General features: G+C 38.4%; 1 protein-coding gene across 6 annotated transcripts in view; it reads right to left on the reverse strand.

Moving 5' to 3' along the window:
• emid1 (EMI domain containing 1) overlaps positions 1–22,671 on the reverse strand; it is a 74,583-nt gene that overhangs the window by 21,031 nt on the left and 30,881 nt on the right. For all 6 annotated transcript variants that reach the window (XR_007184524.1, XR_007184525.1, XR_007184526.1 and 3 more), the window contains exons 4-6: positions 2,491–2,580; positions 1,951–2,012; positions 1,599–1,725 (exon numbers count right to left, since the gene is read on the reverse strand). Coding sequence is in view for 3 of the 6 variants with exons in the window: in XM_048187513.1 (XP_048043470.1) it covers positions 1,599–1,725; positions 1,951–2,012; positions 2,491–2,580 (279 nt within the window). In the remaining 3 variants the exon portion in view is untranslated. The remainder of the gene's footprint in view (positions 1–1,598; positions 1,726–1,950; positions 2,013–2,490; positions 2,581–22,671) is intronic.

Here is a 22,671-nt window from a genome sequence, read left to right on the forward strand (position 1 = left end):
ACCAGCACATGGAAATAATCCCCTCAAGGGTAATTTGTGCCTCATCCTTCCACCACAATCCTTCATGGCTGTGGTATCTCGAATGGATTGAGGATTGACTTTGCACTGAGGTAAAGAACTTGTGGGCAACAAATCTATTCAATGTTCTGTGTGGAAAGAACTGAATTGCCCTCGATTTGCTGAATAGTTTTGCCAAGTCAGCAAAAAGAGAGGAGGAAACCTGCAAAAGTGCGACAAGGGTTTTCCGGATTTTTCTTAACAGTCTGTCTAGTCATTTTGGAAATCTCTGGGGACCCGCCTTTTAATCTCTCCCACATTTCAAGTGATGATAGGATTGAGGGATAGCCATAGAGTGGGTAAGGGGAATTAAGGAATGGGTATTAACTACCAAAAAGGATGTATTTCTGCATAGTGCTGACATACATAAACTGACAGAGATGATTCATCATTCTCGAAAAGTGTGATTTGATGTCATCAGAGGGAGAGATGGGACAACAACACTATCCATGATCCTATAGAGAGATCCACCAATCAGAGAAGGGCTACTGTGGACACTAGAAATGAGCACAGCAGTGACAGTGCACTTCCATTAAATTCTTTGCCTTTATTTTTTTCTTCTTTGTTTTCTATAATAATACATTTGAATTGAAAATCTTTCACAGTGGGTTAATCTAATATTACTCTTTAAGGGTAATTTCACCCAAAAATATATATATATATATGAAATGTTTCTTGAGCACCAAATCAGGATATTAAAATGAATTCTGAAAGATTATGAGACACTGAAGTATAGATGATTTATATTTTAGGGAGGAGATCATCTTATTTGGGAGTCCTTAGCTTCAAATTTGTCAATATTCTTACAGTGAAACTGAATGAGGAACTATTTACAGAACAAAGGCTGCTTAAAAAGTCTGCGGTTACTGTTGTGCTCTATTGCCAACAGTCTGGCTGGTGGAAATGACATCTGTGACACGGTGTCAAGTGCAGTCCTACAGTTTTTACTACACAATTAGCCCCTTTAAATCTTCACAAGCCTCTTTAATGTTTCAGTACTACATCTCTATGGAAACTAGCAATGAATTGGTGCGATTCAAAGCCACAAGCACCATGGCATTCCCCCAAAAAACACCCACCACCATCAGCGCTCACACCGTCCAATACACACACAACTTAAATCTACTCTAATCTCTTCACAGTGAAATCCCCAACATCTGTGCTGGGAGATAAATGGAAAGTAGGTGGGTTCTGGGATTATCATTATTGTTATAGAGAATGGGATTATCTCCACATGCTTATTGGCTAATAAAGTTTTCTCCTTTACTGGATGTAAATGGACCCAGTGCTGAAGAGTCATCATGAAAACATTGCAAAAAGATTTGATCTTAGCTGTGGCCAAATGCGTGGCCTTGAACCCTTGACTCTGGCATTAAAGGGCAATGCTCTGCTGTTTGAAATACAGGGAAAGTTGCCTTTTGTCCAAAGAACATCAATTTTTGCTCCATTAAAATCAATGGAACAGGAATTCATGCTTCACATGCAGTCTTAGATCTGAGATCTAGATCACTTTAATCTTTAACACAAAGAGATAAACATACCTGCGGGACCCTGAGCCCCAGGAGCACCTTTAGCGGGTGGCGACCCCATCAGGGAGGAGGAATCGTGTTCATTTTTTAACTCCGTCTGTCGATGAGAGTTGGAGGCAGGAATGGTAAGAAGCTGAACCTGGGAGAAAGAGCGACAGGAAGAGAAAAGGAAGGCATAAAGGGTGACTGATCAAACAATGTTAAATGGGGATTGTTTGAATGATAATGGAGGACTGGAGTAATGAGGACACCGCATCATAAAACACTGAGGTACAAATAAACAAAGCTATCAGTGGACACAGGACAATTCATTCTTAGTGAATTCCCCCCTGAAAGAAGCTCAGAGTGAAAGATGTGACTTTACCTTGGCCTCTAGAGAGCTCACACGATCTGTGAGGGCAGTGATACGACTGCAATTCAGACAGTCTAAGAGAGAGGGACGATAGATAAAGAAAAAGTGGGGGACAGAGACAAAGAGACAAGTCATAATCAATTACTGTAGATTAATAACAGCTTTCACAGTGTCCCTTCCAAGGTGAATTCTTTTTAAAAGTTTTCTGCATGAATCTCTTTAGCACTTGTCATTGTTTTTGGCTAAGAATAAATTAAATGTGCATGCTGAAAAAACTAATTAGGAATCAATCAGAAACGGTGCTGTTAGAAAGAACCAAGAACTGCACATGCAAACTCAAAATGGCCTACGTGAGTGGGCTGTTTACTGTTACAAGCTGGTTACATCATTAAGTCTCTCAACAAAGGGCCTTGGGTATAATTTATAACAGTTCCAGATGGACAAGTTGCTTTTAAGGTGTTTTATGAACGCTTTTGTCTTTATTGGGCTTTTTCATTGCCGAATTAGAGCATATTTTGAGTTGATAATGGAAATTAGAGGTTTGATTCTTACTCGAGACCTGTTCTCCTGTTTTAGCAGCATGTTTCAGAAATGTAGCCTGTTTCCTTACAGCCTCCTGGGCGACCAGGTTACTTGATGATCCTGCATACAGAGATAAAATTGGAAAGATGAAGACAAGAAGCATTTTTGACATCGATTGTACAGTAGTGACATTTTTTTTTTTTTTAAAGAAACAAACACCGTAAAAATGCTGTGTAAATATCACATAAGAAATGTTTCTTGAGTACCAAATCAGTATATTAGAATGATTTCTGAAGGACCATGTGACACTGAAGACTGGACTGATGGCTGCTGAAAATTCAGCTTTGCCATCACAATTACTTTTTAAAATATATTAAAATAGAAATAGCTTTTATTGCTTTTTATCAATGTTACTGTTTTTACTGTATGTTTTATCAAATGAAGGTTTTATTAACAACAACTATTTTTTTTTTAAATCTTAAAAACCACAAACTTTTAAACAGTACATTTTATTTTACAAGGTTTCCAGTTTTACAGTTAAACAATACATAGACTGTTCATAATTAATGTGTTCTGGTTAACATTAGTGGAATGTGTTCACAGTTAATGTGATGAACTACACCTGTGGTCACTTTGCTAGGATTGTGTGAACTTGCAAAAATAGCAAGAAAAGAGAAGTTATGTCTAGCATTTTTTATTTTTTTTTTCAGACAATAGACACTACTTGATATTTAGCTGGTTTAAATAGTTTATATATTAAATGAAATTTTATGCAAATTCAAATGCTGTACTTTAAAGCCACTTTAAGTATGGAAATCATCATGAATAATTATGTAATATCAAAATATCCAAGTGAACACAAAGCCACAGCTGGACTGCAAAATAAAGATGAGATGAATGGATCTATACTCAGCAGTCTTTGTTTATTTTAACACAGGAACACAAAACAAGAACAGAACAAGCCAGTGAAACATGATGACCATCAGGTGCAAATAAAAAATAAAAAAAATTAAAAAATTAATAACCAAAGTAGCTAACTAAAAACACAGGAAACAGAACTAAAATAAAGCAAACCCACCCAAACATACAAAAAGAATACAGATCACCTATTACAGTTAGAAACCAACCTTTTTTTCTTTTTCTTTTTTTTGAATCTCTCTGTCCGGATCAAATTTGAAGCCAAGCAAGCAGCAGTATGTATGTAACTCATGCCTTTTACTCTGTATAGGGATAGTTACGCTCTGAAAAGCACTAATAATGCTGCTTCATATCTGCAGAGACAGGAGAGGCACAGAGGGGCCTCCCTAACAGGTAAGCCCACACAGAACCCTGGCACGAGGAGAAGGGTCCACAGGGGTGGGCTGAACAGGATACAAATGTGGAGGAAGAAACCTGGAATTGTTTTTCATGAGAGAAACTCATCTTTGGGTATTATATATTTAATTTTGGCTTACATTAAATCATTTTATGACAGTTTTTCTCTATCTTCATAGTGATCTTGAAGAGGACAAGGTTACTTTTGGCAGACAGAAGATAGAGACTCAATTTAAAAACAATGGTTTCCTTGTGCCGTTCAAATAGACCTCAATTCATATTCCCCAACTCCTCTCTTTCTTTCTCTTTTTTCAAGGTAGTGAGAAGTTTTAATGCTCCCTAGACTGACCTGATTCAGATTACTTCAGCAAACATCTCTTATATTAGGAAGACTGTGGCTAGCTCAGGTGCTCCAGACATAAACAACTGACCCAGTTCAGAGCTTCATTACTGGCTAGGGACAGGAAGTCTGCTCAACTGGTCTGATGTTGCTAAACCACAGCGGCAGCAGAACCAGAACTAATAAAGTGGCACCTGCCTTGTTCTCAGACCTGGTAAAAGAATCTTGGTCTTGGAATCTCAGAGTGAAAAATTAATGGCCAAGATCAGGATGTGAGACAGATACCGCAATAAAAAATAAATATTAGACACTTTTTTAGATTTTTTTCATTGGGTTTAACTGCCAGTCTTGGTCAAAACAGAATTCAAAGATGTAGACAAAATGTTTTGTGTTAAATAAACCAAACCAGCGGAGAGAAGGGAATGGTTACAGTTCTGCAGTTAAACCATGAAACCTGAGGTAAATGTTCCCTTCAGGAACCTCTCTTGATTTACTTTTTGTATGTGTGTAGGAGACAGAAAGGAAATTTCCCATAATGCACTTCTCCGATGATTGTTTTGTTCCAAATGGCCTTGTGATTTTAAAATATAGACTTTTCCACCTCTCTAACCAAGTCTTTTTCCAAATGCAACTCTACACAAAAAGCTATACTAATCACATCTAAATACTAATAACCTTCCATCTCTCAGCAATAACACTGGCTGGATAGTTCACCCTAAAAAGTCTGTTTCTGTGGAACAAACTGAGACATTTTGAATATTGTTCACAGCACTCTTTTCCATAGAACAAATGCATGTAGGGACAAGGGGCTGTCAATCTTTTGTCCGCAAAAATACTCCAGTTTTGATTTACATTAGGACGCTTTTTTTGTTGTTGTTGTCATTTTTAGAACTAAACAGCCACTGCTGTGTTTATTTTTGTTTTTTGGGAAAAAAACAGCCTGATATTCCACAAAATATCTTCTTTTGTGTGTGGATTACAAAAGAGACAGGGAGTAGATGATGGCAGAATTTTCATTTTTGTGTGAACTAACCCTTTAAAACAAACCAAAATCTATATTTAAATGTAAATCCTGTACATACATATTTATATATATATATATATATATATATATATATATATATATATATATATATAGAGAGAGAGAGAGAGAGAGAGAGAGAGGGAGAGAGAGAGATAGATTACATTTACGATATGAATCAGTATAGTTGCTCAAAGTTTACGTTCATCATAAGAATACTGAGCTGAGTGAGAGTCCATCCACCCCTACATTTGAAATATCCCTACTTGGACTATTAATATACTTCACCTTATGAGTGCCAAGAGTCACGTCAACCTGCAAATGTGGGAGAGATTGACCCTTGACCCCTGGGTGTGTGTAGATGTATACTAGGTGGGAGCAGCCGTCGATTTTATCAGCAGGTTTTTAATAACCAAGTTCCCTCTGAGTCTTAAAGGGGCAGAGGGGAAGGTGACATCAGAGCATGTAATACAATCTAACTCTCTAGGCTCTGAGAGGTCAGAAGAGACGCATGTGAATGTGTGTGTGTGCCCGTATGCAAGATAGTTCAAGGGTTGGAAGCTCTTAACACCATTACGAGGTCACTTCCTGTTAAGATGCTTGGGAAAAAGCTGGATAGGGTTATCAGCAAGTTCATTTGACTAAAATATCACAGAGGGGAAAGAGTATCCCCAGCACTGAAAAAAGACAGTCGATTCTCTTTTTGCCTTCAGGAACAGCATGAAGTGTGGGAGTATTTATCCTGAGAGGTTTTCCTGTTTATCAGCTTATATACAATTAGAGAAGTTTGTGGAAGGAAGCGCCTAGCGTTTATGTGTGTGTGTGCATCTGAGGCCTGAGTTATGATGCACTGTGTGGGGATACAGATGTGTTTAGTTAAGTGTGGGTGCACTTATTTTGACAAACTGTCCATTACACATTAAAACAACTGGTAATACTGTTGACTAATCTCATACAGCTGAGTCTACATCTTTCTAAACACTGGACAGAAAGAGAGTCACCATACAGAGATCATTCTGTTCAGTCTCAGGTTAAGGGCATTAGGACGATGACATTACTGATGAAAGACTATTGATACAAGCAGCTGAGGAAATAGAGGTGTGTGCCTGGTGAATTATGAGTATGCAGTGGGTCACTATAATTCACAGGAATACTGTTCCTTCCTTAGCCCTGGATTTATTAATGGCCCAAGGTCAGCCCTTAATACTCCTCTCAAGATAAAAATAAACCTAGGCACACTTTGTCACAGGACGGCACAGAAAGTTCATCCTCTAGAGCAGTGGTTGCCAACCAGGGGCCAGATTCATGAAACAATCTTAAGAATAACATTTTTGCCAAAACTGCCAATTTCTTATTTTCTAACTTAAGAAAAAAGATAAGCCCCTGGTTTCACAGACAAGGCTTAAGCTAGTCCTAGACTAAAATGCATGTTTGAGCTGTTTTAACTGAAAGTAACTTGCACTGACATATCTTAAAATATGTCAGAGCCATTGTTTTGTCTCAAGATGCACACCAGTAATGTTTTTTCTAGTGTACGTTTATAAAAGCTAAAAATATCCTAATTGAACTAAGGCTTAACCCTGGTTTAGGCTAGGCCCTGTCTGTGAAACCGGGCCAAGAAAACGTTTCTTAAGAATGTTCTTACCTTTTTTTCTTAAGATTGTTCTTAAGATAAAATTTAAGAAGTTTTCATATTCTCGAAAAGAATGTTCTTAAAAATAATCATAAATAACTTAAGTTAGGATAACCGCCAACATGTCTTAAATACCCAAATGTAAGATGAATTTATTGGGTTGTTTCAAATAGTAAGCATTACAACATAACACTAGCTAGCTAAATATAATACATATTACTACTAGTAGCCTACATGGACATGTACTCTGAAGTCTGTATAAAGGAGATATGACTGCACATTCACTTGCAAATACTTTATTTCATCAATGTTTCGGCTTTTTGCCGAAACGTTGGTGAAATAAAGTATTTGCAAGTTGGTAAAAGAAGGTATTTGCAGGTGAGTGTGCGGTCTTGATGGGAGTTAATCACTCAGTGTCGTGTTTTTGTGCTGTGTCAAATTAAAATCGTTGTTTTCAAAGAGCCTGTCTCAAGAAGATTCAGCCGTGATTTGCATTCATTTGTGCTCATTATGTATTTCTTGGGCTTTCTTACACTCTCTCTCTTCTTTTTAAAAAGATTTTCGTGAATCCGGCCCCAGGTTTGCAGTGGCTCCCAACCAGTTTTCCATTCTAAACCTAATCTTAACTATTAACTACTAAAACAACAGGGAAATTATAGGCTGATAAGAACTGAGGGGAAATCCACTAACCCCAGTCCTAAAAAGGGCTCAATAACAGGGATTTCCCATATTCCAAACAAAAGTCTTGGAGTTTCTTTCTGTTTTTTTATAATTATGATAAATATAAAACTACTTTCCAGTTTCATTTGCAAATCTTTGTAAAGAAAACAAAATAAATATGAAATAACACACTGAAAAACTATATATTTAAATTTTGATTTTTTTTAAAAATACATTTAAAATGTATAAAAAAAAGTATATATTTTTTAACTTCACTATGGGTGCTACAGTCTCCTGTTTAAAGAGTCAGGTGCCACTGATTGCACAGCAAGGTAAATTCAGTAAGGAATACCCTTAATACTGAACTAGAATCAGCTTTGAGAGTCTAGATCCATTAGAAGATCTAAAACAAGACCACGTCCAAATCGAGTTTACAAAGACAACAAGGTTTAGAGAACAACTGGATTCAAACTAAACTGAGGATCTCCTTAACCTGATTAAACCCTGAGTAAAGTACAGAGGAGAAATGAGGCTGGCCGAACACACAGCTGTAGCTGAATGGAGAAATAACAGGAAAATTAAGAATTCTCCATCCATCTCTGTCAGCGAAGACTGCTGCCCTCAGCACCACAAGCTCATTAGAGACCAGGTGGAAGTGATGAAAGCAGGTGAGGTGGGTGTGTATGTCTGCATGGGAGTGTGAGTGTGTGTGGGATGGAGAAGTTTAAGTCATGCTCGCTCACTTTTCATAAGATCCACCCTATAGAATGTCAAGTCTACAGGGAGTCGCTTGTGCTGAGAAAGCACTCTGTGTTTTAAGATAGAGTGGGGACCTCTCTCTCTCTCTCTCTCTCTGTTCCACACAGACTACATTGTTTCTGAGCTCTTCAAAATAAGGCCCATATAGCTCAAGGTCGAAAGTGACCGCTGATGTTCATATTCAACCTCAAGCTGTATGGACATTAACCCACAACTTCAAGAAACATCCCATCCCTGACTTTCTTTCATCTGCAAAACACAAAAGACATTTGTGAAGAACAATGAAAGTACATAGGGTACAAAACAAAATTAGACCCAATTGACATTCACTGTATGGACAAAAAAGCATTTTTGTTGTGTTCCACAGAAAGTCATACAGGTTTGGAACAACTTGAGGGTGAGTAAATGATGACAGAATTCTCATTTTTGGGTGAAATATTGGGCGATGTATATGCAATAAGCAGCACACACCTGAACCAAAAACATATAATGAATACTGGGTGTAGCCTTGGAGGTCTTGGAACAGACCAAAGCCAAGCTAGAACAGACGGAGAGAGGGAGTGACGGAGGGAAATGAAGGGGAGGGGGGCGAACTCACCTCCTACATGCATACGTCTCACCTCATCAGTCAACATTCCCTCATGATCACACAAATACACACTTCAGTCTGGCTTCACACACTCCCAGACACTTCATGTTTAATCACTCTCAAGACCTAGTCTGACTACAACAAAACAGTAAACGACAACTCGTTTTGTTGTTTATATATTCAGCGGGGTCGAGAAGTCTGAAAGCATTAATGAAAATACTTCAGTTTAGCATTTTTCTAATTTAACACAAGTATAATAAAATGAGTAAAAATTTGAATCGAAAATGTAATATAATAATATAAGCATAAGCAATATCACAAGGCTGTAATCACAGCCATGCTGATATTCAGAAAACAGCATGATTGCCAGGGAGATACTACCTTTAAACAACAGTTCAATAAACAAGAAGTTAATATTGAGTAACTTAAAGATTAGACACAGTTTCCAGGCCAGTTCTCAAAAACAAACAACAAACGCTGCTAGTATACATTCATGGTCCTAACCTTTAACATTTTAAATGCTTAGCTTAAAGAGGTCATATGATGCTATTTTAAGTTCATTATTTTTATTATTACGTGTAATAGAATAGGTTACCATGCTTTAATATAAAAAAACACTATTTTTCACATACTGTACATTATTGCAGCTCCCCTATTCCCAGTCTGTCTGAAACGTGCTGATTTCTACACAGCCCCTCCTCCCGAAAAGCTCTTGAGTTCTCTGATTGGCCAGCTGACCCAGTGTGTTGTGATTGGCCAAACACCTCAAGTGTGTCAGAAATGTAACACCCCTTACCATAATCACAAGCTTCCAAGGCTTCTAAAGCATTTGTAAACACACAATTAATAATAATGTCATTGGTTTTACCGTATCAGTTCAAGCCCGAGTTGGATTCTGAAATGGATCTAATCTATCGGAATCAACTTTGCAAGCATGACTTGAGCAGAACATTTCACTGTAGTGAACAGTCTTTGTATAAAAACTGCATTGTACTCTTCCAGGTTTAGGAAGCTGTCCTCTGTAAAATGTGCTGTGCACAAGCAAACTTTTGGGTTGTAGTGCTCAGGAACAGCTTTATAAATAATTATAAAACAGTTAGTTCCAGTCCTTGATTCTGATTGGTTAATAGCTCGATAAAACACGGCTATGACCGCTTCACCCGACGGTTCTGTGAATCACTACACAACACCCTTAGCAACCACTCTTAGCAACGTAAACTGTATGTTCTCAATTGATATTGTTCATTGAAGCTTACTGTATTATGTAGAAGAGTATTGTGAGAAAAAGTTTGAGTGAGCGAGTTTATTACCTGCATTGAGATTTAGCATATTCCTTCAGGTCAGTCCTATGTTCATAATAAAAAATCTGTTTAAATGTCTGATGTATTATCTTGTCCTTTTAAAAGTTAAGGGGTTTTCCCGTGACTGACAGCACTAGTCAAAGCATTTGTCAGTTGCGTCTTGTTCCGTGTTCACAACAATTCAGTCTTTTCAATGTAAAAGTCTTTGCTACTGACTGACACACTCATAAAGACAGTCTTTGCCACCATCTAATGGCGTAATAATGTAACTTCTGTTGCTGTTCACACTCAGGGACTATTTTTTCCGGCAAAAGGAAGGCTTTTAGAAAAAGTTTACTTCATGAAAGTTGCATTGATACATAATTCTGGATTTAATATTTGTATTGTGTGGTAACCGTTTTATAAAAGCAATAAGGTACTTGAGGTTAGTGCTGTATCGTGAATAAGTCACCGATGAAGGGGCTGCAGGCATGCCGTGAACAATGTCCTTCCGCCGTGACTTATTCACGATACAGCACAGCCTCTTGTACCTTATTGCTTACATATTAAGCTCTGAAAGTAAAAGCGGTTTTGCTTTCACATCCAAACACACAGCGTCTCCGCAAAATGACGACAACTTTCACTGAAAGTCACTGAAATACACTGAAACCTATACTTCTTTCTTTGCATATGCCTTTGGACAATCATTATGCTAATATTTCACATTGTGACACATTTGAGGAATTAATATCTGGATTTGATCAAGGCATTTTAGGAAGGTCTAGGTCAGTGTTCTCTGTTAGATAGAATAAATCGCTTTGTGTAAGCCAGTGAGCTTTGTTACTTTGATGCACAAACACATACATTACATACTAAAGGAAAAGGAAAAGGAAAACATTTAAAAGAATTATATGACCCCTTTAAAGGTAAATAGTGCACATAAACTGTTGAGATGGAAACGGAGTAAAGACTTGTACCCGAGAACCGTATTCATTATGTCAAAAGCAGATAGTCAATGTGTTTTCTTAGATAAAAAAATAAACTTATTATTTTTACGTTTAAAGACTCCCGGAATATTTTTTTAATCTCTGAACTTTTTGGTCCCCACTGTATATGCCATTACAGCAGCAGTCTGGATGCACAGTTTAACCATAATGCAATGGGACTACTACAAAGCTTGCAGACATGAGTGTTTCTCAGACAGCGGGCCAACAACTCTTACTCATCCTGCGTCAGTTAATCACCCCTCCTCTAAATGTGTGCCTGTCACAAGCATCCAGATGTGCACTTGCATACAGCCTTTAATCTTTTACAGGAAAAGAACACTACCTCCTTTTTCTCGCTCTTTGCTATACTGTACATATTTTTGCTTTTGCAGTTTGCTTCACTTTTTCATTTTATTCTTGTTGTGAACAGGCTTTAAGATTGTTTCTAGGACACTTTTAAGGTTAAAAGTTTCACTCTAACCCTAGAGCAACAGCAAATCTCTCTGGCAAACAGTTTCAACAAAGTGGACTTCATTTAAAATTATGATGCAATGAAGCAATTAAGACTGTAAACTCAGAAAACAAAAGGCTTTGTTTTCTTCAGAGAGCATGACTGTGTTGCTCTGATTTTGTTTTTCATACTTTTCCTTACTAAAAATGAGCTCTCTTTTCTCCAATGAAAACTTCCAGTTAGAATAACAATGAACAATGTTTTCTTAAATCTGTTTTTTTTTTTTTTTTTTTTTATTATTCAGTTTTAATTACTTTTCCATGACAAGAAAAAAGGTGTGGAAAATGCGGTTAATAGATAGTTACTAAGTTGTTTGGAGTTAATACGTTGCTATGTGAATGCTAGGAGTCAGAGTCAGGGTCGTGCACCATTATATTCCAATTCAATTCTTGAAATTGTACTGCATTTCAATTGTGGCAGCAAACACTATGCAGAAAACTAGTATTCAAATTGTTAAGAACAAATAATATCCATTAAAATTCAAAGAAATTCATAGAACTCTCTCTGTTGTTTTTTTTTTTTTTTTTAGATGGTAAGTTGGGAAGTTGCTAGGTGGTTGCTTACAGTCCCAAGTCAAAAGTATCTTTGTCCACTTGCTTTAGTAAGCACAACTAATCTATGGTGTCTAAAAAGTGGTTTCCTGAATCACAGTGTCAGGTTTGAAACCACTTAAACGTCTTCTCTTATAAATATCTTAGAAAACGATTCTAGAAGAGGAGGCTGCCCTCCATCTGCTTTGATATCTTCTGGCCTCTGTGTGGAAACACATTTTGAAGTGTACAAGATGGAAACACTTTTCTACAGGAGACAAACAGCCATGTGGTGTCTGTGGAGGATCTAAAATAAGCCCTGGGAGCATGCGTAACCATGTAGGCCACAGACCAGCAGTACTGCAAGCTCCTGAGATGAGACGTTCCACACCGCAGAACCTCCTCTTGGTTCTTTGACACTTCCTCCCACACTAAGAAAACAGATGTTAAACAGAAAGAAGGCTGACCCACTTGTCCTTCTTTATTAGGCAAAAACACAAAACCGCTTTTCCCTCCCATCTTAAAACACAATCCCCTTTAATGTCTTTGTCTCGTGACCTCTGCTGACCATGTGCCCGTGTCATCTCACTTGTGCCTTACTTGTCTCACACAATCTCCTTGAACCCTTTCACTTCCGCAATTCAGTAGCCGACACCTCCTCTCCTTCCAATTGCCTCCTAAAAGAAACAACAGTGGCCGCTACTGAAAAACGGCCTGTCTGAACCACAGAATGTTGTTTGTGAGAGAGATAGGCAGGGAGGGGATCATCTTGGCTACCCACACCAACCACTCCAAACACTCTACAGTCATTAAAAACCTCTCAGCTCAGCGGACACACCACCACAAGAGATTCACAAAACAAGCACAGGAAAACAATGCCTGCCACATATAGGACCCCACAAAATAAGCTCCTTAGCGCACAAATAAATGAGCAGAGGCTAGAACAGAGCCTTAAAAACGAAAGCCTAAAAGTAGAAAGTACCACCAATATAGATTTTAATGAGAAGAAAGATCTAGTTGTTCTATTATGCTAGAAATAGTAATCTTATTTAAGTTTTATGATTAAAGAACAGTTTTATGAACAGGCATAATAGCTATTACTTGGCAGAATAATTGTTTATTCTAGGAATGAACCTATATTAAAATTCTGTCTGATACTGATCAGTTGATAATGTTTTTCATTTTATGATCAATAAACAGATAAGTGAACAACATTAAAAACGTAATTATAAGTTAATTATAAGTTATTATATACAGTGCTCAGCGTAAATGAGTACAACCCCTTTGAAAAGTAACATTTTAAACAGTATCTCAACGAACAAAAACAATTTCCAAAATGTATCCTTATGTGGGGCTGCATGATTGCTGCTGGTGTTGGGGAGCTGCATTTCTTTGATGGCATCATGAATTCACAGATGTACTGCTCTATACTGAAAGAGAAGATGCCTCTATCACTCCGTGCCCTTTGTCGTCATGCACTTTTCCAAAATGACAATGATCCTAAACACACATCTGGCCACTGTTGGGTTTCTGAAGAAGAACAGGGTGAAAGTGATTCAGTGGCTCCTGATCTGAACCCAATCGAACAGCTATGGGGAATTCTGAAGAGACAAGTTAAGCATCACTCATCCTCTCTAAAAGAGGTAATTCTTGAAGAATGGAAAAAGATAGATGTTGCAAAATGTCTCCAACTTGTTCATTTCATGCCTAGAAGACTTGGTGCTTCAAAAATCATGGAGGCCATATAAAGTACTTGATGTAGTAGTTTTTGTTGTGGGGTGTACTCATTTTTGCATCACCCTTATTTGAGTAAAACTGAAAAATGTGTAATCTAAGTTATATTATTAACCTTACTTTCATGTTATAAGTTAAACAGATGTTATATAAAACTTAGTCTTGTCAACATTTTGGAAATTGTGCGAAAAAGTGCTTGCCCCCTAAACCTAATAACCCTGGTTGGGCCACCCTTAGCAGCAACAACTGCAATCAAGCGTTTGCAATAACTTGCAATGAATCTGTTACAGCGCTGTGGAGGAATTTTGGCCCACTCGTCTTTGCAGTATTGTTGTAATTCAGCCACTTTGGAGGGTTTTCGAGCATGAACCGCCTTTTTAAGGTCATGCCACAGCATCTCAATAGGATTGAGGTCAGGACTTTGACTAGGCCACTCCAAAGTCTTCATTTTATTTTTCTTCAGCCATTCAGAGATGGACTTGCTGGTGTATTTTGGATCATTGTCCTGCTGCAGAACCCAAGTTCACTTCAGCTTGAGGTCACGAACAGATGGCCGGACATTGTCCTTCAGGATTTTTTGGTAGACAGCAGAATTCATGGTTCCATTTATCACAGCAAGTCTTCCAGGTCCTGAAGCAGCAAAACAGCCCCAAACCATCACACTACCACCACCATATTTTACTGTTGGTATGATGTTCTTTTTCTGAAATGCTGTGTTACTTTTACAGCAGACATAATGGGACACACACCTTCCAGAAAGTTAAACTTTTATCTCGTCAGTCCACAGAGTATTTTCCCAAAAGTCTTGGCGATTATCAAGATGTTTTCTGGCAAAACTGAGATGAGCCTTTATGTTCTTTTTGCTCAGCAGCGGTTTTTGTCTTGGAACTCTGCCATGCAGGCAATTTTTGTCCAGTCTCTTTCTTATGGTGGAGTCATGAACATTGACTTTCACTGAGGCAAGTGAGGCCTGCAGTTCTTTGGATGTTGTTGTGGGGTCTTTTGTGACCTCTTGGATGAGTCGTCGCTGCGCTCTTGGGGTAATTTTGGTCGGCCGGCCACTCCTGGGAAGGTTCACCACTGTTCCATGTTTTCGCTATTTGTGGATAATGGCTCTCACTGTGGTTCACTGGAGTCCCAAAGCTTTAGAAATGGCTTTATAACCTTTTCCAGACTGATAGATCTCAATTATTTTCTTTCTCATTTGTTCCTGAATTTCTTTGGATCTCAACATGATGTGTAGATTTTGAGGATCTTTTGGTCTACTTCACTTAGTCAGGCAGGTCCTATTTAAGTGATTTCTTGATTGTGAACAGGTGTGGCAGTAATCAGGCCTGGGTGTGGCTAGAGAAACTGAACACAGGTGTGATAAACCACAGTTAAGTTATGTTTTAACAGCGGGGGGCAAGCACTTTTTCACACAGGGCCATGTGGGTTTGGATTTTGTTTTCCCTTCATAATAAAAACCTTCATTTAAAAACTGTATGGTGTGTTTACTTGTGTTATCTTTGATTCATATTTAAATTTGTTTGATGATCTGAAACATTAAAGTGTGACAAACCATGCAAAAAAATAAAAAATCAGGAAGGGGGCAAGCACTTTTTCACACACTTTATGTGGTCATAATATACACATTATGACCACCTTCCAATATTGTGTTGGCATGGACTCCACTAGACCCCTGAAGGTGTGCTGTGGTATCTGGCACCAAGATGTAAGCAGCAGATCCTTTAAGTCCTGTAAGGTGTGAGGTGGGGTCTCCATGGATCTGACTTGTTTGTTCAGTACATCCAACAGATGCTCGATTGGATTGAGATCTGGGGAATTTGGAGGCCAAGTCAACACCTCAAACTCATTGTTGTGCTCCTCAAAACATTCCTGAACCATTTTTGCTTTGTGGCTGGGTGCATTATCCTGCTGAAAGAGGCCACAGCCACCAGGGAATACCATTTCCATGAAAGGTGTGTCAAAGTAACATCCACATGGATGGCAGGACTCAAGGTTTCCCAGAAGAACATTGCCCAAAGCATCACACTGCCTCCACCGGCTTGACTTTTTCCCATAGTGCATCCTGGTGCCATGTGTTCCCCAGGTAAGCGATGCACCCGGCCATGAACACGATGTAAAAGAAAACGTGATTCAGAAAACGTGATTCATGATTCTGTTGGCTCTTTCTGCAGTGGACAGGGGTCAGCATGGGCACTCTGACAGGTCTACAGCTATGTAGCCCCATACGCAACAAACTGCGATGCACTGTGTATTCTGACACCTTTCTATCTGAACCATCATTAACTTCTTGAGCAATTTGAGCTACAGTAGCTCATTTGTTGGATCGGACCACATGGGCCAGCCTTCGCTCACCACATACCTTGGCCGCCCATGACCCTGTCGCCGGTTCACTCCTGATCCTTGGACCACTTTTGATAGATACTGACCACTGCAGACTGGGAACACCCCACAAGAGCTGCAGTTTTGGAGATGCTCTGACCCAGTCGTCTAGCCATCACAATTTGGCCCTTGTCAAACTCGCTCAAACTCTTACGCTTGCCCATTTTTCCTGCTTCTAACACATCAACTTTGAGGACAAAATGTTCACTTGCTGCCTAATATATCCCACTCACTATCTGAGATAATCAGTGTTATTCAATTTACCTGTCAGTGGTCATAATGTTATGCCTGTTCGGCGTATACTTGAATAACACTGTTAAAAGTAGTCTTTCATTGTCCATTTTTTTTATCCTTTAAATAATGTTCATAATGTTGTGATAGCTAAATTGATTTGTAGCATTTATATAGATTATTATAATTATAATTTAACTTAATGTTTTAACCTAGGAATGCACAATATATTTCTGCCATATCAGTTATGTAAAAAGAAATAAGCCAGTTGAGGTTGTAGTTATAGTGATTGAGTCAGGGACTCATGCCAAAAAACACCCATTACATCTGGTAAAATCATTGTGACATAGCCTCAAGTGGCTTATTGTTATAACTGAAGAAGAGAAAAGAAAGTGATTTTGTGGTTTGTGTGAAGATCGAGGTCAGAAACACTATTATAAATGTGGCACGTCCTCCTGAACTACTAGCCAAAACAGACCATATAAAATGACACAGAGATCCTCAAGATCCTCTGAGGAACCTGCTTGTTCCATAAGAAAAAAAAGATCTTAACCAAAATGATTCCACTAAATCTAGTGCCTGTGTTGTTAAATTCTGCAGAGGTTTTATTGAGTTAGCTCACAGTGAGTTCGGACCAAATTCACAAAGTATTTCTGGCCACCAGCTGCATTGTAAGTACAGCATGACTTTTAACAAGACCTTCAGGCTGTATGAGCGCAGCACAGATGGCCAAATCTCATCCCACCTTTAACCCCCCAAAAATAACATAAACATTTTGAGGTCCACTACAAAAATACTGTTACTACAGCAACACCATAACTATTGCGTCAGTCCAGGAACTGTATCATTATGACAGTACAGTTCTCCTGGCCAGCACTAAATGCTCGTTCCAATATTCCTTGCAGCATCTCCTGTCTCAATCAAAGATCATAAACCTGCATTAATGTGCTTATGAACACACTCGCACTCATCAAACTCTGCGGAAAGAGCTTTATGCTGCCTCATTTCACTCTTCGAAAGAATACCTTTGCCTTAGGCCATGGAGCAGTTTTCTCACTAAACTGTGTTTGAGTGTATGAACCAATTTTTGGCATCCTCCTGTCTCACAATTTCAGGTCATTTCCTTAACAAAAAAAAAAGTTGGACGCACAGAATGGAATTTTGACAATCTGCTTTGGAAGTGTTTGGAAAAGCTGACTTTTAGTCAGCAAGTTTATGCTAAAAAGGCCTAAACGGGACAGAGAGATTTGGGTTTGTCTCCCAGAGGTCAGAAGTGATTTTAGATAAATATAAAATAGCTGATAGAAGATAAAATAGCTGACCTCAACTGATACGTGGAAAAAAACTCTCAAAACACAATCCCTGTATAATTCCACAATCATTTGAAACAAGATGAGAAACTGCCTCGAAGATTTGGAAAGATTTCAGTTATTAGTCCCTCTGGATAACGATGGTGTGCAGATAGTATAAACACCATAGTCTTTTATACAAAACAGCAATAGTAATACAAAGAACTTTGAAACCGAACAGACATATATACGCAGAGTGTAGTCCCAAAACTGACACTGTACAGACAACAAGCCAGCCGTCTTGCAAACAGAAGATCCTCTTTGTTGTGGTGGCAGCTGAGACTAAAAAGGATGAATGTTTTTGAAAGCAGTGATAAATAAGGCTTATATAATCTAATGACATAAAAGTGCTGTAATTGCTTCAGAACACCTGTAACTTCTTTTCTTTAATGTCAGTTATTCTTTTTCTTTCTGCAAACGCCAGCTAAGCATTTCATCCAAGATGAGGGTATGATTGTCCAAATGTGGATTTTTTTTTACAATTTGGAAATGTTAGCATGATTTGATCACTATCAAGGTAGGAGTAACAATAACCAGCAAGTCATGCTCACTTTGCCTGTCAAGAATCACTATTACTTCATTTAAAATATCTTCTTAAAACAGAACCTTTCACTATGCTTTAAATGCCAACTTTAACTTGCACTATGGGCACAAGATGAATGTTCCCCACTCGTTCAGTCAGCCAAAGGCATTTAGTGTGTCTGTGTATGTGTGCGTGCCAGTGTGTATATAATTAGTTTCAAAGTCAGAGTTAAAGTGAGTCTTAGTGGTCGGTGAACTTCAGGGTGGCCATAGCCCATTCCAGGAGCAGTTGCAGTGTCCTTTGTGGTTGTGGCTGCCCATAGTAAGTCACATGAGCAATCATACCTCAGTGTTTCCTTGTGTTTAACTCAGTTAAACCTAATTAAAACACTCAAAAACAAAGCCAAGACATTAAAGGGCTTGAAACAAAGACCTGCAGCTGCTTTTCTAATCGTGTCCTGAATGGATTTCTGTGTGCTGTACATTCTCTGCATTTCTTTAGATTAGAAACGTTTTATTTCTAGAGGTCAGAGGTTACAGTGAAAGCTTTGAATTCTGAATTCTGACTTTACACAATGGAAATCTTTGCTGAGTACCATGTCTGAAGTCATTTTCTTTTTTAAGTTTAATGAGTTTGACAGACAATGGATTAACCACTAAATTAAATTGTGAGGAATTGGTGACTATGGGCTGACTGATACTTTTAATTAGTTAGCTCATTCAGCAGATGGTTTTCAAGTCACTTGAAAAAACACTAATTGTACCACAACCAGGACATCAAAAAAGCTGATGTAGCCAAATTGTGATGTCATCCTGTCATTTTATTTAAAATTGAACCTGTAATCTTTGAGTTTGCAGGCCAGAATCTTAACCATGCAGCAACAATAATCTAATTCAGATGGTTTAATATCTTTTAGCATCCTTAATGGCTAGTTAATGTGAGATGTCAAAACAAAGACTCTCAGAATCCCTTGGGATGGCACACACACATATGCACACATACGCACAGACTCACACACATACATTCGTACAGTTTGCGTGCAGGAATTCTGACACCTCATCTGAACCGTGTGCTTGAATTCAGAGCTTCCAGCCTAACACTAAAATAACACCTGGCAGAAGCATGATGAGGTTAGACACCTGTATAGAAAGAGAACAGAAGCATACTAGACGCATACTACAGAACGCAGTATAAGTCAATCAAGAAAAAACTATATAAAAATGACTTCAGCTATTTTCAGAATGAAATACAAGGTTTTTCTGAAATAATTTTATGGAATAATACGCAGTATGCAATGATAAATTTTCATTGGTGTCACATAACCTAAGTATGTTGCAATCCAGTCATTGTCATCCAGTTATCATACCCAGAATAAAACCAAATACCAAAGTCTTCTAAGTTCAGTCATTCTAGTTCCTGTAACGCATGCCACAAGCAGCACCAATGTTCTCGAGGATCATACTAACTCATTAAACGTGGAACTAAAATGCAAATGCAAATGGCTGTATAAGTAAGTGCACAAACACTCAATCACAACAGTCTTTAATCTAATAATCCACAGAATACAGAGCAGAATCATTGGGGAAAAACATCCACTTAACATAGTCAAGACCGGACAAAGAACTGAACAATACAGGGAGCATATATACACAGAGTAAGGCCCTGTTTACACTAGTGTGCTTTTGTTTTAAAATGAAAATGATCCTCGTCTATAGTGGCATTTCAGATACGGTCTCCGTCTACACTACTCGACCAAAAACGCATGTCAGGTGACTGATTATGCACACTGGGCAAGCGCGTACAAGTGTCAACAGTTGCATCTTGCACATGTAGGCCACGCCTTCGTTTTCAAGTCTCCATTTTGGTTCGTTTACACTGAAATGAGTTTTCAAAAAGAAAAAAAGTCTCCATTTTCGAGGGTCAAAAACACCAGAGTGGTGTAAACGACAGCCGTAACCATAGCAAAGGTTATGCATTTTAAAACACACTAGTGTAAACAGGGCCTAAATGAGTTCACTGAACAACAGGTGAATGGAATCATTAATCAATGGAACACAATGGCACACACTAGGAAACAGGCAAACAGGAACAGAGAAAACAGAACCAAAACACAATGAATCTAAACCAGAACAGAGCATTCATGTTACAAATGCAAGTTGCCTTGGACAAAAGTATCTGCCAAATGCATTAAATATAAATGTATCATACTGCACATAGAAGGTAAAAGTGTGTTGCATTGTGGGATGTAGTATTCCACACAGATTGTTCTATTTTCTTATACTGCACAATTTGGCCAATATAGCAGTTGTGAATATTCTAAGCATACAGAAAATAATATGCATACTGTGAACAGTACAAATACTGCATACTGCAAAAGTAGTGCTAGAATAGTATGGAAGTAAGCCATGAATGCATACCCAATTTCACAGTAAAAAATTACAGTCCTCAGGGCATTTGATGTTTAATAATTGCTTTCAATATTTTTAATAATAAATAAACTTTATGATGAAAATATTAAACATTACCGTAATGATGATTTTAAAGTTTAGGGTTAATGCTTAAAAACTGAAAATGAGAAATGTGAATACATTAAAAAAAAAAAAAATCTAAAGCCTATGAAATCTTTTACAATATTAAGATTATGTAAAAATGACAATTTAATATAGAAATGTCATTTTACATAATAACTAATGTTAAAACTGATAAAAGAAAATATCTATTCTTCCTCTTTCTTGAAAATCTTCTCCTTGTCCTGCAAGTATTGTGAATTTGCACACTAGAACCAGTGGAACTATCAGTTATTTGTGCTGAATGAACCTGATTTGATGATTTTCGGGATTAAAAAAAAGCTGAATCATAGTTTACAGAACCAAACATAATCAATTATTATAGTTGAACTACAGCCAAAAAAAACTTGGTCCACCTCTGAACTCACTGCTAATGTTTTGCTAAATCAGTTGGAGTGATGTATTGCAAATGGTTGAGTGGTTGGATTTGGCTCATGGGCCACCAGCTGAAGAGCCCTGAACTCTAAAAAGCATCACAATAAGACTCATTATGGTATGAGCAATGAGGTCCATCTGACCTAGCAGATTCCAGCTGTTTCTCTTGATGTCAGCTTAACAGGAATCTAAACATAAGATGATCATTTACACTGAGGTCAATCCCCTCATATCTCTCCAGGCTACTGGCATGACTGACAGGCACACAGAGAAGAGTAGGAACAAGACAATACTGAGGTTGTAAGCGCTGGGAGCTGAATGAACTGCTGTTTGCCAAGAACTCTATATGTGTGTGAGAAGAGCTCTTCTTATCACTAGGACAAGTTTCTTATCTCTTTCCTCTCTTTCTGCAATCAGGACACACACATGCAGGCTCTTGTTCTCAGTGTTATCTAGACAGGTGTAATTATTTCTTATCTGACCTCATCTAACCTTCTTGTCTTTATCTTTGTATTTCTCTTCTTGTTTTACTTCATGTCTGCATCTGGTCAGCATCTCAGGTGGATGGGCACGGTCAGTCTTTCAGGAACAAAGGACACTCCTGTGATGTCATCTTTTGTGGCTTACTTGACCCTGCAGCCAATGTGGTTAATGGTCACAAGTAGGGCTGTAACGATATGCGATATGAAACCGAAATCGCGATACGCAGGTCCACGAACCTGTATCGCGATGTGAGAAGGCAGAATCGCGACACACCCCTTCCAACTCCCAGAGTTATCCTTCCTGTCCAGATCCAATGCTACCACATTTTTAAATTACTATAAGTATTAGGGGTGTAACGATTTATCGTAGATGGTGTGTCTCAATCAGCTCTCTAGTTCAGTAAGTGTTTCGGGCACACATTGAATCTTGCAAGCAGGTTTAAACGTTTCTCATGTCAGTCTCTTGCATGGTCGCGTGAGAAAAGTCGTGGCTTTCTTTCACCGCAGTGCACAGCAACAGCTGTGCTCACAGAAAAGCAAAAGACGCTTGCGATGCTTTGCTTTAAGAAGTTTTGTGGGGCCGTTCACATATTGCGTCTTTTCCGCGTGCAAGTCAGTTATTATTTTCAAATGTAGCCGGGCGGCAGGCGCGCTCATAATGGGATCAACGCGGTCGCGACGCGCATGCAATTCTCAACTTCTCAGAATGCCGCAAGCGCACCGCAGGTCGTGTGACAAGAATAACCGATCAGCTATGGCCTTTCCGTAACAAAACATCAAAAGCTCAGCCGAACAGCTGATCATAGCTGTACATGGTGGTTTTTATATCTTATCTCCATCAATATATCTCGTAGTAAAACTAATGCAAGGGCTAGAAATCATTTATCCTTTGCAGAAACATCCTGATCCTCTTGGAGAGCTCAGTTCATGGTTGCATAG

The sequence above is a fragment of the Megalobrama amblycephala genome, linkage group LG4 (genome assembly GCF_018812025.1).
Source record: "Megalobrama amblycephala isolate DHTTF-2021 linkage group LG4, ASM1881202v1, whole genome shotgun sequence".
Classification (NCBI taxonomy): domain Eukaryota; kingdom Metazoa; phylum Chordata; class Actinopteri; order Cypriniformes; family Xenocyprididae; genus Megalobrama; species Megalobrama amblycephala.